Source organism: Artemia sp. Qi Xiang Cuo, chromosome 21 (genome assembly GCF_049724085.1).
Source record: "Artemia sp. Qi Xiang Cuo chromosome 21, ASM4972408v1, whole genome shotgun sequence".
NCBI lineage: Eukaryota > Metazoa > Arthropoda > Branchiopoda > Anostraca > Artemiidae > Artemia > Artemia sp. Qi Xiang Cuo.
In genome coordinates this window covers 5,605,757-5,623,056 of record NC_142814.1, presented here as the reverse complement: position 1 = coordinate 5,623,056, position 17,300 = coordinate 5,605,757, and the positions used below count along the sequence as shown (strand labels likewise).

General features: G+C 33.1%; 2 protein-coding genes across 3 annotated transcripts in view; one reads left to right on the top strand and one right to left on the bottom strand.

Annotated features, from left to right (window-relative positions):
- The window catches only part of LOC148939181 (terminal nucleotidyltransferase 4B-like), a 585,918-nt gene that overhangs the window by 103,327 nt on the left and 465,291 nt on the right, over nucleotides 1-17,300 (bottom strand). The window lies entirely within an intron of this gene.
- On the top strand, nucleotides 146-6,403 carry LOC148939182 (uncharacterized). The gene is made up of 3 exons (XM_089106627.1): nucleotides 146-200; nucleotides 2,410-2,559; nucleotides 5,635-6,403. Exons 1-3 carry the CDS (start codon nucleotides 195-197, stop codon nucleotides 6,307-6,309), a joined length of 831 nt encoding a protein of 276 aa, XP_088962753.1. The 5' UTR covers nucleotides 146-194; the 3' UTR covers nucleotides 6,310-6,403.

The window sequence follows — 17,300 nt, the reverse complement described above, 5'->3', positions numbered from 1 at the left end:
AACGATTTATAATTACATAGCACTTAGCTAACACAATTTAAATTGGTATGCTGAAACCACTCCCAAAAGCCTCAGAGAATCTTCCATGATATGGGTGGAGGTTATATCATATCAGCATATATATACTGATATTTTGTAAGGACATGTCAGTATCAGTCTTGTGTTTGTAGGATTCAGATTAGCTAATTCTTAATATGAAGGTTGGTATTTTGAGCAATAAGGTTTTGTTTTAAAGTCACTTATGTTGGCCTTGGTTCGCTAAGACTTGGCCGTCATACTAACCATATTTCAGACAGTAAGCAGTAAAAAAATGTGGTTCTGTCCAGCAAGGCCGTATCCAGGGGGACGGCGTAGGGGGTTTGAACCCCCTCCCGAAATGTTTGTATGACTCGTAAAAACGTAACAAATGTGGACATAAACAAATTTTGTATGCGTTTTTTGAGGGTTTTTTTAACCCCCCTCCCCCCAAAAAAAATTGAGTAAAACCCCCTCCGAAAAAAATCCTGGGTTCGGCCTTACTGTCCAGCATTCTAGGGCTATAGTGAGAGGAAGGCTCAGATGGCTAAAACACATTGTGCGGATGAAGGATGACAGATTGCCAAAGGTCGGCCTCTCTGGCCAACCATCTAGGCCTTTATGGCCAAACGAAAAGCAGATCGTCCCCGAATAGGGTGGGAGGAATTTGTAAGAAAGGAATTAAAAGAAATTGGAACTTCTTGGGAGGACGTAAAGAGGGGGTAGGGCTTTAAATAGATTGGGATGGAGCAGGAACGAGCTTAGGGTGGGAGGAAGCGTAAGAAAGGGTTTAAGAGAATTTGGAACTTCTTGGGAGGACATAAAGAGGGGAGGGCTTTAAATAGACTGGAATGGAGCAGGAGTGAGCGTAGCTGTTTTGGCCTCAAGTGGCTTGGTGCTGCAGTGACCTATTAGCAGCAGTAGTAGTGTAGTAGGTTAAGGAACTTAAATATACCACGAGGGTGAAAAAAAAAACAACTGAAAAATGTGTTCGGGGGTTTCATAAGCTTATTACCGGCGTATTTTTTTTTTATATGAGAAATGCTGTTTTGGGAATTCAAGAAACATCAAGAATAATTTTGAGTTTCAAACTTCAGTTTTCACCTATTTTATCAAGAAACTTGGAAGCAGATCATTCCACGAGTCGTTCTTATTTTAAGGGATGAATCGTAAATTTCGTTAAAAAAAAAATTATCCTTCTGGATGTTCCCTCTGGATTAATCAAGTTGGATAAGTGCTATGGATTCCGTGTTTGAACTATTTGTTTGAGTTTGACACAAATCTAATCATGAGTGAAATAATGTAACTTAGAGCAATACTCCACCAAGATTTTTGTAATTTTCGCATATGGAATTTGTGCTATTCCCATGAAAGTAGGCGGCAGCTTTTAGTTTTTTTATAATTCGTTTGTTTGATTTTAAAGCGAATTTTAGATGTTATTCAAAATAAGCAATCAAAAACTATTGATAGACCAAATCAAAAATAAAGTGATATAATTTAATTAAAAAAAAGAGTATGGTAAAAGAAAAAAAAACTATCCAAATAATAAGTTAAAATATATACAAATTTAGAATACAATTCAAACAATAATAAAAAGTACAAACGACAATTTAGAGACAGTGAATTGTAGAAGAAAACTAGTTGAATATTTCGGCATTATCCTCAGCTATCTTCAGCATAAAGAAAAAGCAAAATACAGATAAAATTAAATTAATAATAAGAAGCAAGAAAATTAAAACTAAAAGCATCAGTAAAATTTTGTCAAAAAATTAAATTTTATCTTTTTACCGTAAGTTCTTTTATCTTTTAAAATTTTATCTTTTTACACTTTAGACACATAGCCAGAATATTAAAAATTCACTGTGTTAAAATAACAAAACGGATCTAACTAAAAAACAAAGCTAATAGATTTTACAAAGAGCTAAAGGATGTAGGAAGGCCCTTTAAGAAACATAGGCAAGTCGTTAGAATTTGCTGTACTATTAAAAGACAGTCAACTAAACTTTGTTTTCAACATAATTCTTCGAAAGCTGGCAATTAAGATAGAATCTTATAATCTGTAATTAATCATAATTACTAAATAAAATTATAGGCTCAATTACTCTTTTATGGATATAAGGAAGGAGTTACACTGTCGTGTACAGAAAAGGTAAAGATAAAGATAAGTGCAATACACACATACACACACACATAAATGTATGTATATATATATACATATATATATATATATATATATATATATATATATATATATATATATATATATATATAATGCGTAGACAAAGAATGAAGAATTAGTATCTGAAGTAGTATACTAATTTAGATTTATAGTTTTATTATAGTTTTATTATAGTTATAATATCTTATCTAAATATATTTTATTTTTCATTCTAGGGATTCCTTGCGGTGTCTTTGTTAATAGTGGCTGTAGCTGGTCAGAAGCATCCAGAGTCATATAAGCCAGATTACAAGCCCGCAGGACCCTATAAAGCAGCAGAACCCTACAAACCCGGGTATAAGCCAGAGCACGAGCCAGAATATAATGTAAGTTCAGTTTCTAGTCTAAAAGTGAAGCTCATTTATTCTGAACATTCCAAGCTAAATTCGACCCTGCCAAAAAATAACTTGGTACGAAGATGAGGAAATTAGCGAGAGTCCCACTAGACCCTAAACATGCACAATTTATAGCTATATTTCAGCTAAATAGCCAAGAAAAAGCATTTTCCGGTAGAGTATTTGATCAAGGTCGTATCCAGAATCTTTTTTCGGAGGGATTTTACAAAAGGATTTTTTCGGGGCGGGGGGGGGGTACACAAAAAAGCCTCAAAAAAGTATAAGAAATTTGTTTAGGTTCATTTTTGTTATGTTTTTACGAGTCAGAAAAACATTGAGGGGGGGGTCGAACACCCTAACCCCCTTCCGCTGGATACGGCCTTGTATTTGATACTAAAATTTATGAATTGAATTAACATCAAGATGAAAACATTTCCTGCCCCTGAATTCTTTTTTTTGCCCCTGTTCTATTCATACCTGAAAACTGAAATTTTCAAATGTTTTTGTTTGCTTTTTTCAAAATAATAAAATTTATAGAGCAATATTTCCATTCCGTCGGTGTTGCCACGTTGAACCAAGAAAACTAATAAGCAAAAATATTCAATTGGCAAAATTTTTCGTTTCCAACGACAACTACACCTTCAAATGAAATCTTTACCCTCTTAAGCTGTTTTGTGTTCTATTTTGTTTGGAATTTTTTTCAGGTTTTTAATCCACGCTTCTTTTTTAAAGTTGGCGCCCACTACCACAAAAAGGCACAACGGCATGTGGAGATTTTTCATTAAAAATTAAATTCTCGATTTTTTTTTCTAATCTATTAACACCACAGTTTATATAATTAGCAGTATGATCTTTCCCTATCTCACCCATTATAAAAACCCGGACCGAGGTGCGAGTGCTCCAGAGACCGTATAAACATACGCGGCAGTAGATCTTTTCACGGGTAGACAAAGAATAATCACCTACGGAACAAGTACTGACAAAACCACTTGGCCGGCTCACCAATAAGTGCAGAAATAAGTGGGAGGAGCTTTTTGTTTGCACCGAGAATGAAGAGCCAGAAATCATCTGCGGTAAACTTACTGGATAATTATATAAACTGTGATTAAGACACACAAGGTTGTGTAGGCTTCTTTTTAACCAGTTCAAACAATCACATTTCACTTTAATGTCTTGATACTTTAAAACGTCCCGGTTACCTAGATATATTTATATATTTAAAGTTCAAAAAATCTTCATTTATTTTTTTTATTGCCAAAAATTGTAAATTTTTTTTAGTGATTTTGGCAAACCTTGCTACAAAAACTCCTGACTAATGGTGAAATAGTCAGTCGTGTACCATTATTTGATTCATTATTTCCCATTCCACATTATCCATCGTTTGATCTTGCCTTCCTCTTTAACTCTCTTTTAAAATAGGATTAAAAAATTGCCAAAAACATTAGGGCCAATCTTAGGTTTTCTTTCTTTTTGCCTGGAGAGCCCCGCTTCATTTTCCTCTCCCCTTTTACTCTTTTTTTCTAAAAAAAAAAAAATAGCAACAAAAAGTACAGCCCATCCTAGATATTTTTTTCTTCGCCTTTTTATCTGAAGAAGTATTAAAAATAGCCTGTTGCTTCTACCCACCCCTGTCATTCAATTATTAGTTTTTGTCTATTCAGACTGCCTTTTCACCTAATTTACGGTTTCATTGCATTATTAATGGTTGTATAATATACCCTTTTTATTCTATTTATTATTGCTTTCCATTCATGGAATATCAGTGACAGGCAAGTCAATCAGGGCGGGGGATCAATTTGACCTTCGAAATCCCCCCCCCCCCCCGTAGATTTGAAGAATACATCTTCTTGGTAATCTCTTTGAAAAATACCCTTTTTGGTATTTCATTGGAAAAAATAAAAAAGACAACAAAATCCCCCACTATATTTTGAACAATGCCCCCCCCCCCATTTCATTTTGTTATTGAAGTTCCTGATTAGTTCAATGTTAGATTTCTTGTGATGGTGTTTCATATTTTTTTTTTTTTTTTACTTAATTTAAAGACTGATAACTTAAATACATATAATAAGTATTTGTTTATAGAGCTCTTCTTCTATTTCATGTAATTTCTGTACCTCTGTTCGCCTAAATCTTCTCCACAGAGGGAGCATATGCCCTTTTTCTTGGATTTTTTTCGAGATTTTCACTGGAAATACCTTCAATTAATACCTTTCATTGATAAAATTCAAAACAGCAAAAATAACCTTCCCCCTAAGTTTAAAAAAAATTGCCTCCCCTCCTAAATTTCTGTGGACTGGCACCACTGGTTGTGGATGTTATCAAGTTCACACGATTCTCCCTGTTTTGTCAGTTTTGTGTTAGAATTTAACAGTCATAAGGGTAATAGCGGTCATAAGGGTAACAAGAATTCTACGCATTAGACACAAACTAGGGGCGTATCCTAAACAAATATGCAAATCACTTAAACAACAAAATGTAAAACATCATATAAGCTAAATAGCGGATCTTGCATGTGTTTATCAGGCAGTTTATAAGGCTCACAAAGGTTAAATTTGGCTGTGTTATGTGAAGAAACAGATAACAATGACCATACTTTTTAACAAGGCCATGACAGCCTACTGTGGCTGAGTACAAATGCTCTCCCTCAGCCTATTGTGACAAAGTACAAATGCTACTCTTTTCTGTTATGTAATGACAAATAAAGAAAAAGAAAAAACATATAAAATATTTTCCGAGGTTGGAACCCCAAGATTATTTTAGCCCCCCCCCCCAATCAAAATCATTTATATGGTTGTCATCTTTAACGTAGTTACCATGAAGATTTTGTAGCAACGTGGTTGAGAAGACAAAAACTTAGAACTTAAATTCAAAGATAACTTTATAAAAATAGTATTTCTTATGTACAGCAAAAAAAATAGTATAATTTTAATTATAATAAAAATAGTAAATACTCTGAAATAGTGTCGGGTACAATTTTCTTTCTGAATTTTAGATTCCATCTCTGTTGGCAGATTTTCATAAAGATTAGTTTTGATATTAAAAACTGTAAATTTTGTATTTTTTCAGGAGCCCCCTGGCCCCTACAAATATTCATATGATGTAAATGAAAAAGACGAATATGGTGTTCAACACGAATATACAAAAGAAGAGGAGAGTGACGGTAAAACTGTTCGGGGCTCGTACCAAGTCAAGCTACCAGACGGCCGTCTTCAAATTGTCAACTATGTTGCAGATCCCTACACTGGCTTCCAAGCTGATGTAAAATATGAAGGTGAAGCTCAGCCATATGACTACAAACCTACCTACGAAAAGCCTGATTATAAACAACCAGCCTACCCAAAACCAAGCTATAATCCTAAACCTTCATACCCAGAGCCGCAATACAAAAAACCAGCATATCCTGAGCCACAGTATAAGAAGCCAGCATATCCTGAGCCATCTTATCCCAAACCAGCATATCCAGAACCGCAATACAAGAAACCAGCTTATCCTGAGCCATCTTACCCAAGACCAGCTTATCCCGAGCCACAATATAAGAGACCAAGCTACCCGGAGCCAGAATACAAAAAACCAGCCTATCCAGAGCCAGCATACCCAAGACCTTCATACCCAAAACCAGCTTACCGTGAACCAGAGTATAAGAAGCCAAGCTACCCTGAGCCAGAATACGAGAAGCCAGCACACCGTCCGTCTGGGTACCCGAGACCCAAAGCAACATACCCAAAGAAACCAGAATATTGAGTTGAAAAAATAACTTGCGCTAAACCCTTATAGAAGTTAATTTTTAGTTTTGTAATTTATTTTTATAATGAAATAAATATTTTATTTTCGCAAACTCATGCTCGTAGCCATTTAAGGGGAATTTAATGCATAAAAAGATTATCTTCTTCGCGTGTAGATCATTAAAGAGCAATGCATATGTAGTTTGATATTTAGACAAACATAGAGATCAGGGATGTACCCAGTGGACCTCGGGGCCCAGCCTTCCAAATAAAATTTCAAAATTTTCACAAAATTCTGCGCATTTCTTACTCAAACTATCAAATAATTTTATTTTAATTATCCCCCCTCCCCTAAAATAACTTTATTATTGGATTCCAAAAATTTTTTTATGGGTATGTGCTTGTTAAAGAACACATTGTTTGATAAATGGGGCTATTTCAAGAGTACATGTTACAGTGTCCTGGTTGGAGAGTACAACTTAATTTTGATACAATGTAGTTTGTTGTTAGTATCGATATTGTATAGTATATACATATATATATATATATATATATATATATATATATATATATATATATATATATATATATATATATATATATATACGTTTTATTATATGCAGCATTAAAAGTCTATGTTGCTTTCCAATAAGGAAATCCCCAATAAGTTAACTTCAGATAATGTCTCTTGTCTGGAAATTTTAGATTTCCAGCTTCCAGTTCCAACTTATCAAAATCATTTATTGATGTCAAAATACATTGCTAAAAAGTGAAAAAATTAAATAGTGATGAAAAAAGAAAATCAGGGGGTCTTTATGCGTGGAGGGGTTCAAAAGGCGAATTTTAGGCAGACAATATTTTTCATTCAATTTTGGCTGAGGGGGTAGCAGTCTCAATTATTAACAATAACCTCTACTCGCTTCAAGCTTTAAAGTTGCGCTTTACTTTTTTTTATTAAGACACTGTTCTTACTTAAAAATAAATGTATTTAATTTTGTGCTCTCTTTTTTTATTTATATCCAATTCGCTTCAATGTATAATCACGGTAATTTGAATGTGTTAGGGGGTTGCCCCCATTTCCCCTCAGCCCTCTACTATAGTTTTACTTTTGAGAAAGGATACTTCAAGAATAAATTATCGTTTGGCTGCTGAATAAATTACCGTTATTTATCTGCTCGAAAGTTCAAAATTTGAGGGTTCAGGGATTTTAAAGGGGTCACAGGCCCTCTTTACGAATGCTAGTGAAATGAATACTAGTGAAATATATATATATATATATATATATATATATATATATATATATATATATATATATATATATATATATATATATATATATATATATATATATATATATATATATATATATATATATATATATATATATATATATATATATATATATATATATATATATATATATATATATATATATATATATATATATATATATATATATATATATATATATATATATATATATATATATATATATATATTGCTCACTTACATACTTAATTTTCTATTGTTTAGCAATTAGAAGATTTGTGTGAAAACTGTACCTTAGTTTTCTCTTGATTTCTCTTGACCGCATTTTTTAAGTTTTTTTCTATCCCCCGCCTCTCCAAAAAAATAATTTGTACCCCCCCCCCACCCCAAAAAGAATGTGGCCCTGGTTCACTCTCTCCCCTATCTTCTATAAAGTAAACGGATTACTGCCAAACAGTCTGTGGTTAGAAGTATATTGTTTCATTTTTGAAAAACTGCATTTCTGAAAAAGTGCCTTTTAGCATTGAGCCCCAAAATAACTTTTCAAGGTGATAAATTTATTCAAATTTGTTGTTTTTCATCTTTTAATAGAAACTCTTATCTGAAGTCAAGCTTATAAAAAGACAAAGTCAAGTAAATGTGGAGTCAAGCTTAAAAAGTGGATGCCAATTAACGTTTTATCATAGGGAGATAAAGTTAATTTATACTTTTATAAAAATAACCTTCATATCAAAGCATTTTATTGTTAAATTGACTGTAAAACCATAAAAGTAATTGAGCACTGAGACACTTTATGAGCTGATCAAAATATGAAGCTAGCCTATAAAAATTGGGGGTCACCCGTTTTTCATAATGACAGAAAAGTCTATTGATCATTTTGACATACAGATTTCAGGGTTGGGGGGCGGGGGGGGTTAAAAATATTTCTTTTTTTCTAAGTGGCTTTCCGAAAATAGAAGACCAGATTTTTGTCGATGAATTACGATATAACACAGCCTAAGAAATTGCAGAGTTTATAGTCCATCGGTAGAACCGCAAAAGCATGCGAGCATTAAGACATTTCATTAGCAGCAGATAATCATTATCCCAAAGGAATTTTGAAAGCTAAAGTACATGGATTGCTAAGAAAATTATGGATGTATGGATATAATTAAATAAAAATAATACAGTTTTTCCAACTGAAAGTAAGGAACAACACTAAAACTTGAAACAAACACATATTATTACGGATATGAAAGGGGTTGCCTCTTCCTTGAGACCTCGCTCTTTACACTAAAGTTTTTTATTACTTTTGAAAAAAAGCTTCTTATTGTTTCAATTAAACGACCCATGTGTTTCAGGAGCCGTTCTTAAAGAATTGGGACAAGATTAAAATTTTAGCGTAAAGAGCGAGGTGTTAAGTATGAGGTGATCCTCCTTATATGCGTATTCATTGCTATTAGTTTTAAATTTCAATGTTGCACCTTACTTTCAGTTGAAAAAACTTATTTTTCTAAATTTAATTTCTTATCATTTTTTAAATAATCCCAAGAAGTCTGGCCCCACCTCCACGGAGAAATGCCCTTCCCATGGATATAGTCTCTAGACAATTCAGTCCCAGTGAAAATTTACCCAGGACAATTACCCTTAATAACTCCACGGGTAAAATTGAGATGGAAAAGAGAAAGCAAGAAACATAAAAAGAATTATGTATAGGAATTCTGGCAAATTCACCTAGTGTATAATTTCCACTGACAAGTTCACCCCCTATAAACTTCCCTCCTCAGGAAAATTTCCCCCGTGACCCCCCCCCCCCCCCAGAAAATTCGTCTTCCCACCCTAAAATGTATGCATGCTTCCCAATAACAAATAGGCCTACTATGCGTAAACAATGGGCAATTTTTATAACTTAAAAACCTTTCCCCTGGGGATGTGTGTACATAGAGGGGAGGGGGTCATGTGATATCCAAATGCATAGTTATTGGGCCTTTCAATTATGATGAAAGAAATGGCTATCTCAAAATTTTAATCGGACGATTTTGGGGAAAATAGGGGTGGGGTATGGGGCCTAGTTGCCCTCCAATCTTTTTGGTCACTTTAAAAGGGCACTAGAACTTTTATTTTACGTTCAAATGAGCCCTCTCGCAACATTATAGGACTACTGGGTCGACAGGATCACCCCTGGAAAAAAAAACCCATCCTTGATCTTTCTTCTGGCAAAGAATATAAAATTCCACATTTTTGCAGATAGAAGCTTGAAACCTCTACAATAGGATGTTATAAGACACTGAATCGAATGGTGTTATTTTCGGTAAGATTCTATGGCTTTTACGGGGTGTTTCTCCCTCTTTTCGAAAATATGGCAAATTATTTTCAGGCTCATAACCTTTGATGGGTAAGATTAAACTTAATGAAACTTCTATATTTGAAATCAGCATAAAAATCCAACTCTGTTGATGTATCTTTTGATCCGGGTCGCTCCTTACTTACAGTTCGTCACCACGAATTATTTGAAAATCCTAAAATAAGTAGGAAAAGAGAAAGACAGTTAAGTAAAACTTGATAAAAATTATTATATGTTCAAGCACAATAGACGAATTTGGTCACCCCCAAAGGAATTTAAAAAGAAAATAAAATTAATTGAATTATATTGAATAATTAATTGAATAAATTGAATTAATAGAATTATACCCCATAATTTGTATTGTCAGGTGGGGTGCGCTTTGCATCTATGGGGCAATTCAGTAGCTGGGTTGTAGATCGAAGAATTCAAATTAGTCCCTTTTTTCAAAACTGCAAAAAAAAAAAAAAATCTTCGATGCTGAGCTGTCACTGAGAATTCGGTAGGATTCACTTGCAAAATATCCCAAAGTTCATAAGGAAAATCTCAGCTGAATAGTAAAATATATACATTCATTTGTGAGGGTAATGTTTAACATAATTTTCCTGAGATCCCAAGCTCAGGAAAAAAATTTCAAGACATTAGGAATCCCAAAGGGTGGCAACCCTGGTTCGGTGCATTTTTGCTTAGAAAAATTTCCTCTGACATAAAGTCTATTTTATTAAGCGTGCCACATTCCAGTTCATTCCTCATTTTCTATGTTTTATTAAAGAATGATGTTAACTTTTATTGACTGAGAAGGAATCAACAAACATTTCTTGTTTTAAACAAAAATGATTCCTTCTCTATCCTATCTCCATCCTATCTCTATCCTATCTCTATCCCTCTCTATCTCTGTCCTACTAAATTGAGAGCAAGTTTATATCTTTCCCTAACTTGGTTAAACAGGGAAGGAATCATCAAAGGTTCGTCGTAACAAACTGTAAGTAAAGAGCGAGTCGGCCCAATAGTCAAGGCTGTATCCAGGGGAGGGAGTTAGGGGGTAACAAAAAACGTAGCAGAATGAATATAAATAAATTTTGATTTGTTTTTGAAGTTTTCTTGTAACCCCCCCCCCCCCGAAAAAAATTCTTTTGTAAAACACCGCCTGAAAAAAAAAATCCTGGCTACGGCCCTGCCAATAGTAATCGAACCTCTAAAAAAGAATTTTGATAATGATTAATATCAAAAGCATTTGCTTTTTATCCTGATTCCAAATACAGAAAATTCATTTAGTTTAATACTACCCATCAAAAGCTAAGGGCCTGATAAAATCTACATGATTTTCAATAAAGGGGGCAAGGCGCTCAAAAAGTCAAGCGATATTGAAAAAATACCATTATCAGTTTCAGCAAATCAGAGATCCATACTTTAAAGGTTTAAAGCTCCTATCTAAATGGACGTGGAATTTTTATTTTGTGTCAGAAGTGTTCATTTGTTTGTTGTGTTTTTTTTTCCAGGGGTGGTAGTATCGAATCAATAGCTTTAGAAGATCGAGAGAGAACTCCTTCTAATTGAAAGTGAAAGTTACAGTGCCTTTTGCCCCCCTTGATTAGCCCCCCTCCTCCCCCACGACCCTTTTTCCCCCAATACATCCGATCAAATTTTTAGATAGCCATTGGGTTCAGCTTTGTTGAAATTTCCACAGGGTATGATATGACCCTCACATACACACACACACACTGCTCCTGAAAGATATAGTTCTGCTATTTCAGCAAAAAAAAAAGAAACTTCATACCAAACTTATTAAAGCGGGTATAACGATAAAAATCATCATTAGCTGATACTTTTACCATTAGTTACTTTTACGTTTACCTTTTACCATTTTACCTTTTACTATTAGCGTTTACTTTTACCTTTTACCATTAGTTTCATTAGCTGATACTTTTACCATTTGCAACGATAAAAATCTGAGGATAATCAGTTTCCAAAAAGACAGAAAATCGATTTTTACAAAAAAAAAATTAAAATATGCCACCCTCCCCTCCAGACCAAATGGAGATATTATATGTCACTTAGATTGAAAAATATATATTTCGTATATTATATGCAGTGGCGTCCTTTCTTTCATAACTGAAGGATTCGGGGATTTTTTTTATCTTATTTAAGTTTTGTTGGGAAAACTGATTTTTATATCATTTTGAAAATATACAAATTTTTACCGTTACACTTGGTATAAGTATTAGCCAATGATATGCTTGCTTGCTTTTGCGGTTGTTTCCATACAAAAAGAAAAATTGATCTATCTCTATAAAATACAAATTTAGATTATATAGTTAATCTATAGTTAATCAAGAATTGGGGATGAAAATTTGTCCAAGTCTTGATGGAAATATTCTAATATCGGACACATTTAAGCTTGTATATATTTTATATATTCACCTCTTATATATTTTAAGCTCTACATTCAAGAACAGTCAGTACAATATTTGACCTAAAGTTTTTTTTTTTTTTTTTAAACTGAACGAAAATTCCACTAGCTCTATGCAAATTTATATTATGTAATTAATCTCAATTGGCGTCATTGAGGCGTCTTATATTCAAATTTATTATCACATTGCATAATAATGTATATTTATATATATATATATATATATATATATATATATATATATATATATATATATATATATATATATATATATATATATATATATATATATATATATATATATATATATATATATATATATATATATATATATATATATATATATATATATATATATATATATATATATATATATATATATATATATATATATATATATATATATATATATATATTCAAGTTCTGGTACTTGTATGACATACCCCCTGCAGCTCAAGGTGTTCATGCATTGACGCACTGTAAACCGATTCCTTTCGCTAGTTTCTTTCAACTTAGCGTGAGAAAGGACAAAGAGAATTGACAGAATAGATGGAAAATATATAATTTGGGCTGCATATTTGCACATTGGGGGTGGGGTAAAGTATTTGGACAGTGTGAAGTTAGAAAAAATTCTTATTCCGTAATATCGGAATAATTGTAGCTAACACATTTTGCATGCAGACTCGTTGTACTTTACCCCCCCCCCCCTAATGTGCAAATGTATAGCCCAAATTTTTCCCAAAGTATTATATTTTCATTATACTTTGGTATATTTTTTAAAGATTAACCTATCTTTACTTCTTGAGCTGCAAGGGTTAACATACAAGTACCCAAGTTCTATATCAAATATTATGATTATAATATATTCAAATTTACCTAACCAGTTCCTCGCTATTTAATTTTTTTATCTGAATTTTGTGAGTAATTATTTAAATTTATGTATATTCGTATATTATATTGTATGTTTATTATATTGTATATTATATTACATTGTATTATATATTTATACATATATTTTCAAATTCTATATCAAATATTATAAATACAGTACATTCAAATTTTCTCAAGCACTGCATTGACAAAAATTTGCCAGAGCCAGAGTTAGGTTTATTCTCAGGGGGGGGGGGGCAAATGCAGACTTTGTCACTCCCTGCCGCACCATCAATGCTGCAAATATTACGATTTTTGCCAGAAAATATTACAATTTAAGCTTGTTTTGCCACCCGAGGCGCTTGCATCTTTTAGCCCCATTCACCCCCTAGATTCAGTCTTGTAACCAACAAGCAAAAACGATTATCCACATAAGCGTGGATTTCAACTAAATTTGGAGCTGATGCGTTGGAGAAGGTCAAAGAAGATTTTACATTGCACAATTCTTTTAAATGCGTATTTTCTTACACATTTAAAATAAATCTGATTCATAAATAATTAAGAGATTTTAATCGTGTGTAAATCAATGCATATTTCTAGGCTTAAATAGTATTTTCCCATAGTAGACAAAAGGACAGTCAGCGCCATCTTTTCCATCAAAATATTTGAACTGAATTTTGATTCATGAACGTTTTTTGCCAAGCTGCCCTTAACTTAGGGGTTAAGGAAGGGGCAGTCCTCCAGATACGGAATAATTTCTGTTTGTTTTAAGTTTTAATGTTGATTTTGACTTTCAGCTGAATTTTTTTATCGAATTTTTAAATAGTAACGGTCATATTATGAAAAGCATAAGTATTTTTAAGTCCACTTTTAAACTAGATATTTTGTCTAGAATGGAGCAAATATCCAGTCCTTTCAAAATTTTTAATTTTCTTTTATGTTGCACTCAATTGGACTTTCTAATTTTGAAAGTGTACAGTCGCCCATTGAATTAATTTGAGGTCATTTGCTCTCATTTAGTAGTCTTATTTTTGTATTCGCATTTTAAGCCCACTTTTAGATTAAACATTTTTTGTAGACTGGAGCACATCTCCAGTGCTTCCAAAAATGACTTTTTATTTTATTTATGCGTTGGAGAAGGTCAAAGAAGATTTTACATGGCACAATTCTTTTAAATGCTTATTTTCTTACACATTTAAAATAAATCTGATTCATAAATAATTAAGAGATTTTAATCGTGTGTAAATCAATGCATATTTCTAGGCTTAAATAGTATTTTCCCATAGTAGACAAAAGGACAGTCAGCGCAATCTTTTCCATCAAAATATTTGAACTCTGAATTTTGATTCATGAACGTTTTTTGCCAAGCTGCAGGCTTAAGGACCGGACAGACTTAATAATATATTAACAATATTTTTTTTGCAGAATAAAGATCATGGACGCGTGTTTATTTTTCTTCCCCTAGGGGTGATCAGATCAAACCAATGGTCCTAGAAGATGGAGAGATTGGTCATTTGAAAAAAAATCAAAAGTTTTAGTGCCCTCTTTAGGTGATCAAAAAGATTAGATGGCAACTAATCCCCCTCCCACGCTCCTTTAACCCCAGACATACACGATCAAAATTTCGAAATCGCCATTTGATGCAGTATAATTGAAAGGTCTAATAACTATAGCCTTGGGGATGATATGACCCCCAAAGTCCCTGGGGAAAAAGCTGTAATTTACACAATTTGCTGTTTGTTCACATATAGTATTTGTTATTTGAAAATTTATGGACGTTTATGAGGGGAGAATTTTCTGTGGCGGGGAGGACTCTCCACGGGAAGAGTTTTCCCTGTTGAGTAAAGTTTTTAGGGGGAAATTTTCCAGGAGAAATTTTACAAGGGACAAAGAAGAGAATTTCTTGGGGTGAGGTAAGAAATTAAATAAAAAAAATATTTTCAACTGAAAGTAAGGAGCAACATTAAAACTTAAAAAGATCATACGTTATTATTTACAAGGGGGAGGGGCTAGGACTTCCCCTTCCTCAACCCTCACTCTTTATGTTAAAGTTTGGCTTTTGTCACAATTATTTAAGAAGAAATGCTCAAACATATGGCCGTTGAATTTGAACGAAAAGTATTTTTAAAGAACTTTAAGACTTTAACTTAAGGGACAGTCCTTAACGTAGGGGTTAAGGAAGGGGCAGTCATCCAGATACGGAATAATTTCTGTTTGTTTTAAGTTTTAATGTTGATTTTGACTTTCAGCTGAATTTTTTTTATCGAATTTTTAAATAGTAACGGTCATATTATGAAAAGCATAGGTATTTTTAAGTCCACTTTTAAACTAGATATTTTGTATAGAATGGAGCACATATCCAGTCCTTTCAAAACTTTTAATTTTCTTTTAAGTTGCACTCAATTGGACTATCTAATTTTGAAAGTGTACCGTCGCCCATTGAATTAATTTGAGGTCATTTGCTCTCATTTAGTAGTCTTAATTTTGTATTCGCATTTTAAGCCCACTTTCAAATTAAACATTTTTTGTAGACTGGAGCACATCTCCAGTGCTTCCAAAAATGGCTTTTTATTTTATTTTTAGAGTTATACTTATTTGAACTTTCTAGTATTTATAGTGTAGCATAATTTATTGAATTAGTTTAGCTGATAATGCTCTCTCATAGTAATCTGAATTGCGCATACTTATTTTACGTCACTATTAAACTAGATGTTTTTTATGCATTGAAGCACATTTCGAGTGCTTTTCAAAACAGCTTTTAATTTTATTTTTAGAGCTAAATTGAATTGAACTTTCTAATATTAAAAGTGTAGAATCACTCATTGAATTAGTTTAAGCAATGCTCTTATCTGTTTAGACAGAAGCACATTTCGAGCGCTTTTCACAATGGACTTTTAATTTTATTTTTAAAGTTGCACTCAATTGAACTTTCTAATATTGGCAATGCAGGATCAAACAGTTCGTGGTAACGAACTGTAAGTAAGGAACGGCTCGGCTCAATGGTAACCGAGACTCTAAAACACGGAATTTTGATACCAATAGGTACATCAAAAGAATCAGACTTTAATTCTGATTTCAAATATATAAATTTCATCAAAGTTAATCTTACCCATCAAAAGTTACACGCCTGAGAAAATTTGGCTGATTTTCGAAAAAAGGGGGAAAGACCCCCTAAAAGTTATTGAACCTTAATGAAATTCACACCATCATATTCAGCGTATCAGAGAACCCTACTGTAGAGGTTTCAAGCTCCTATCTACAAAAATGTGGAATTTTGCATTTTTTGCCAGAAGAAAGATCACGGGTGCGTGTTTATTTGTTGTTTTTTTTTGTTTTTTTTCCCATGGGTAATCGTATTGACCCAGTGGTCCTAGAATATCATAAGAGGGCTCATTGGAACGGAAATTAAAAGTTCTAGTGCCCTTTTTAAGTGAAAAAAAAATGGAGGGCAACTAGGCCCCCTCCCACGCTCATTTTTTTCTCAAAGTCACTCAATTAAAATTTTGAGATAGCCATTTTGTCCAGCATAGTCGAAAATCTAATAAATATGTCTTTTAGGATGATTTAATCCCCCACAGTTCCCAGGGGAAGGGCTGCAAGTTATGAACTTTGCCCATTGCTTACATATTTTTTTGTTTATTGGGATGTATACAGAATTTTTCAGGAAGATTTTTTTTCTGGTGGGGGGGGCTGGAGGAGGGGGTTACTCGGGAGAATCTTTCCGTGGAGGATGTTTCTTTGGGGGAAGGGACATTTCTATGAAGGGGGCGCCAGATTTCCAAGCATTATTTAAAAAACGATCAGAAATTAAATTAAAAAAAAACCAGTTTTTTCAACTGAAAGTAAGAAGCAACATTAGAACTTAAAATGAACATAAATTATTGCGTATATGAGGGGGTTCTCCCCCAAGTCAATACCTCGCTCTTTACGCAACAGTTTTTTTTAGTGCTTTTAAAAGAGCTATCTATTCTAATTAAACGGCCTTTGTGATTCAGGGGTTTGTGAATTAAATTTTTTTTTTAACTTTTAACGTAAAGAGCGCGGTATTGACTAAGGGGAGAACCCCATCATATACGTGATAACATATACGTAATAAAAAAAAACAATAAAAAAACAAGCGATACGGCTCAATAGTAATCGA

Coding starts and splice junctions, on each gene's coding strand:
- LOC148939182 (XM_089106627.1), top strand. Junction 2,560..5,634: donor AGCACGAGCCAGAATATAAT/GTAAGTTCAGTT, acceptor GTATTTTTTCAG/GAGCCCCCTGGCCCCTACAA.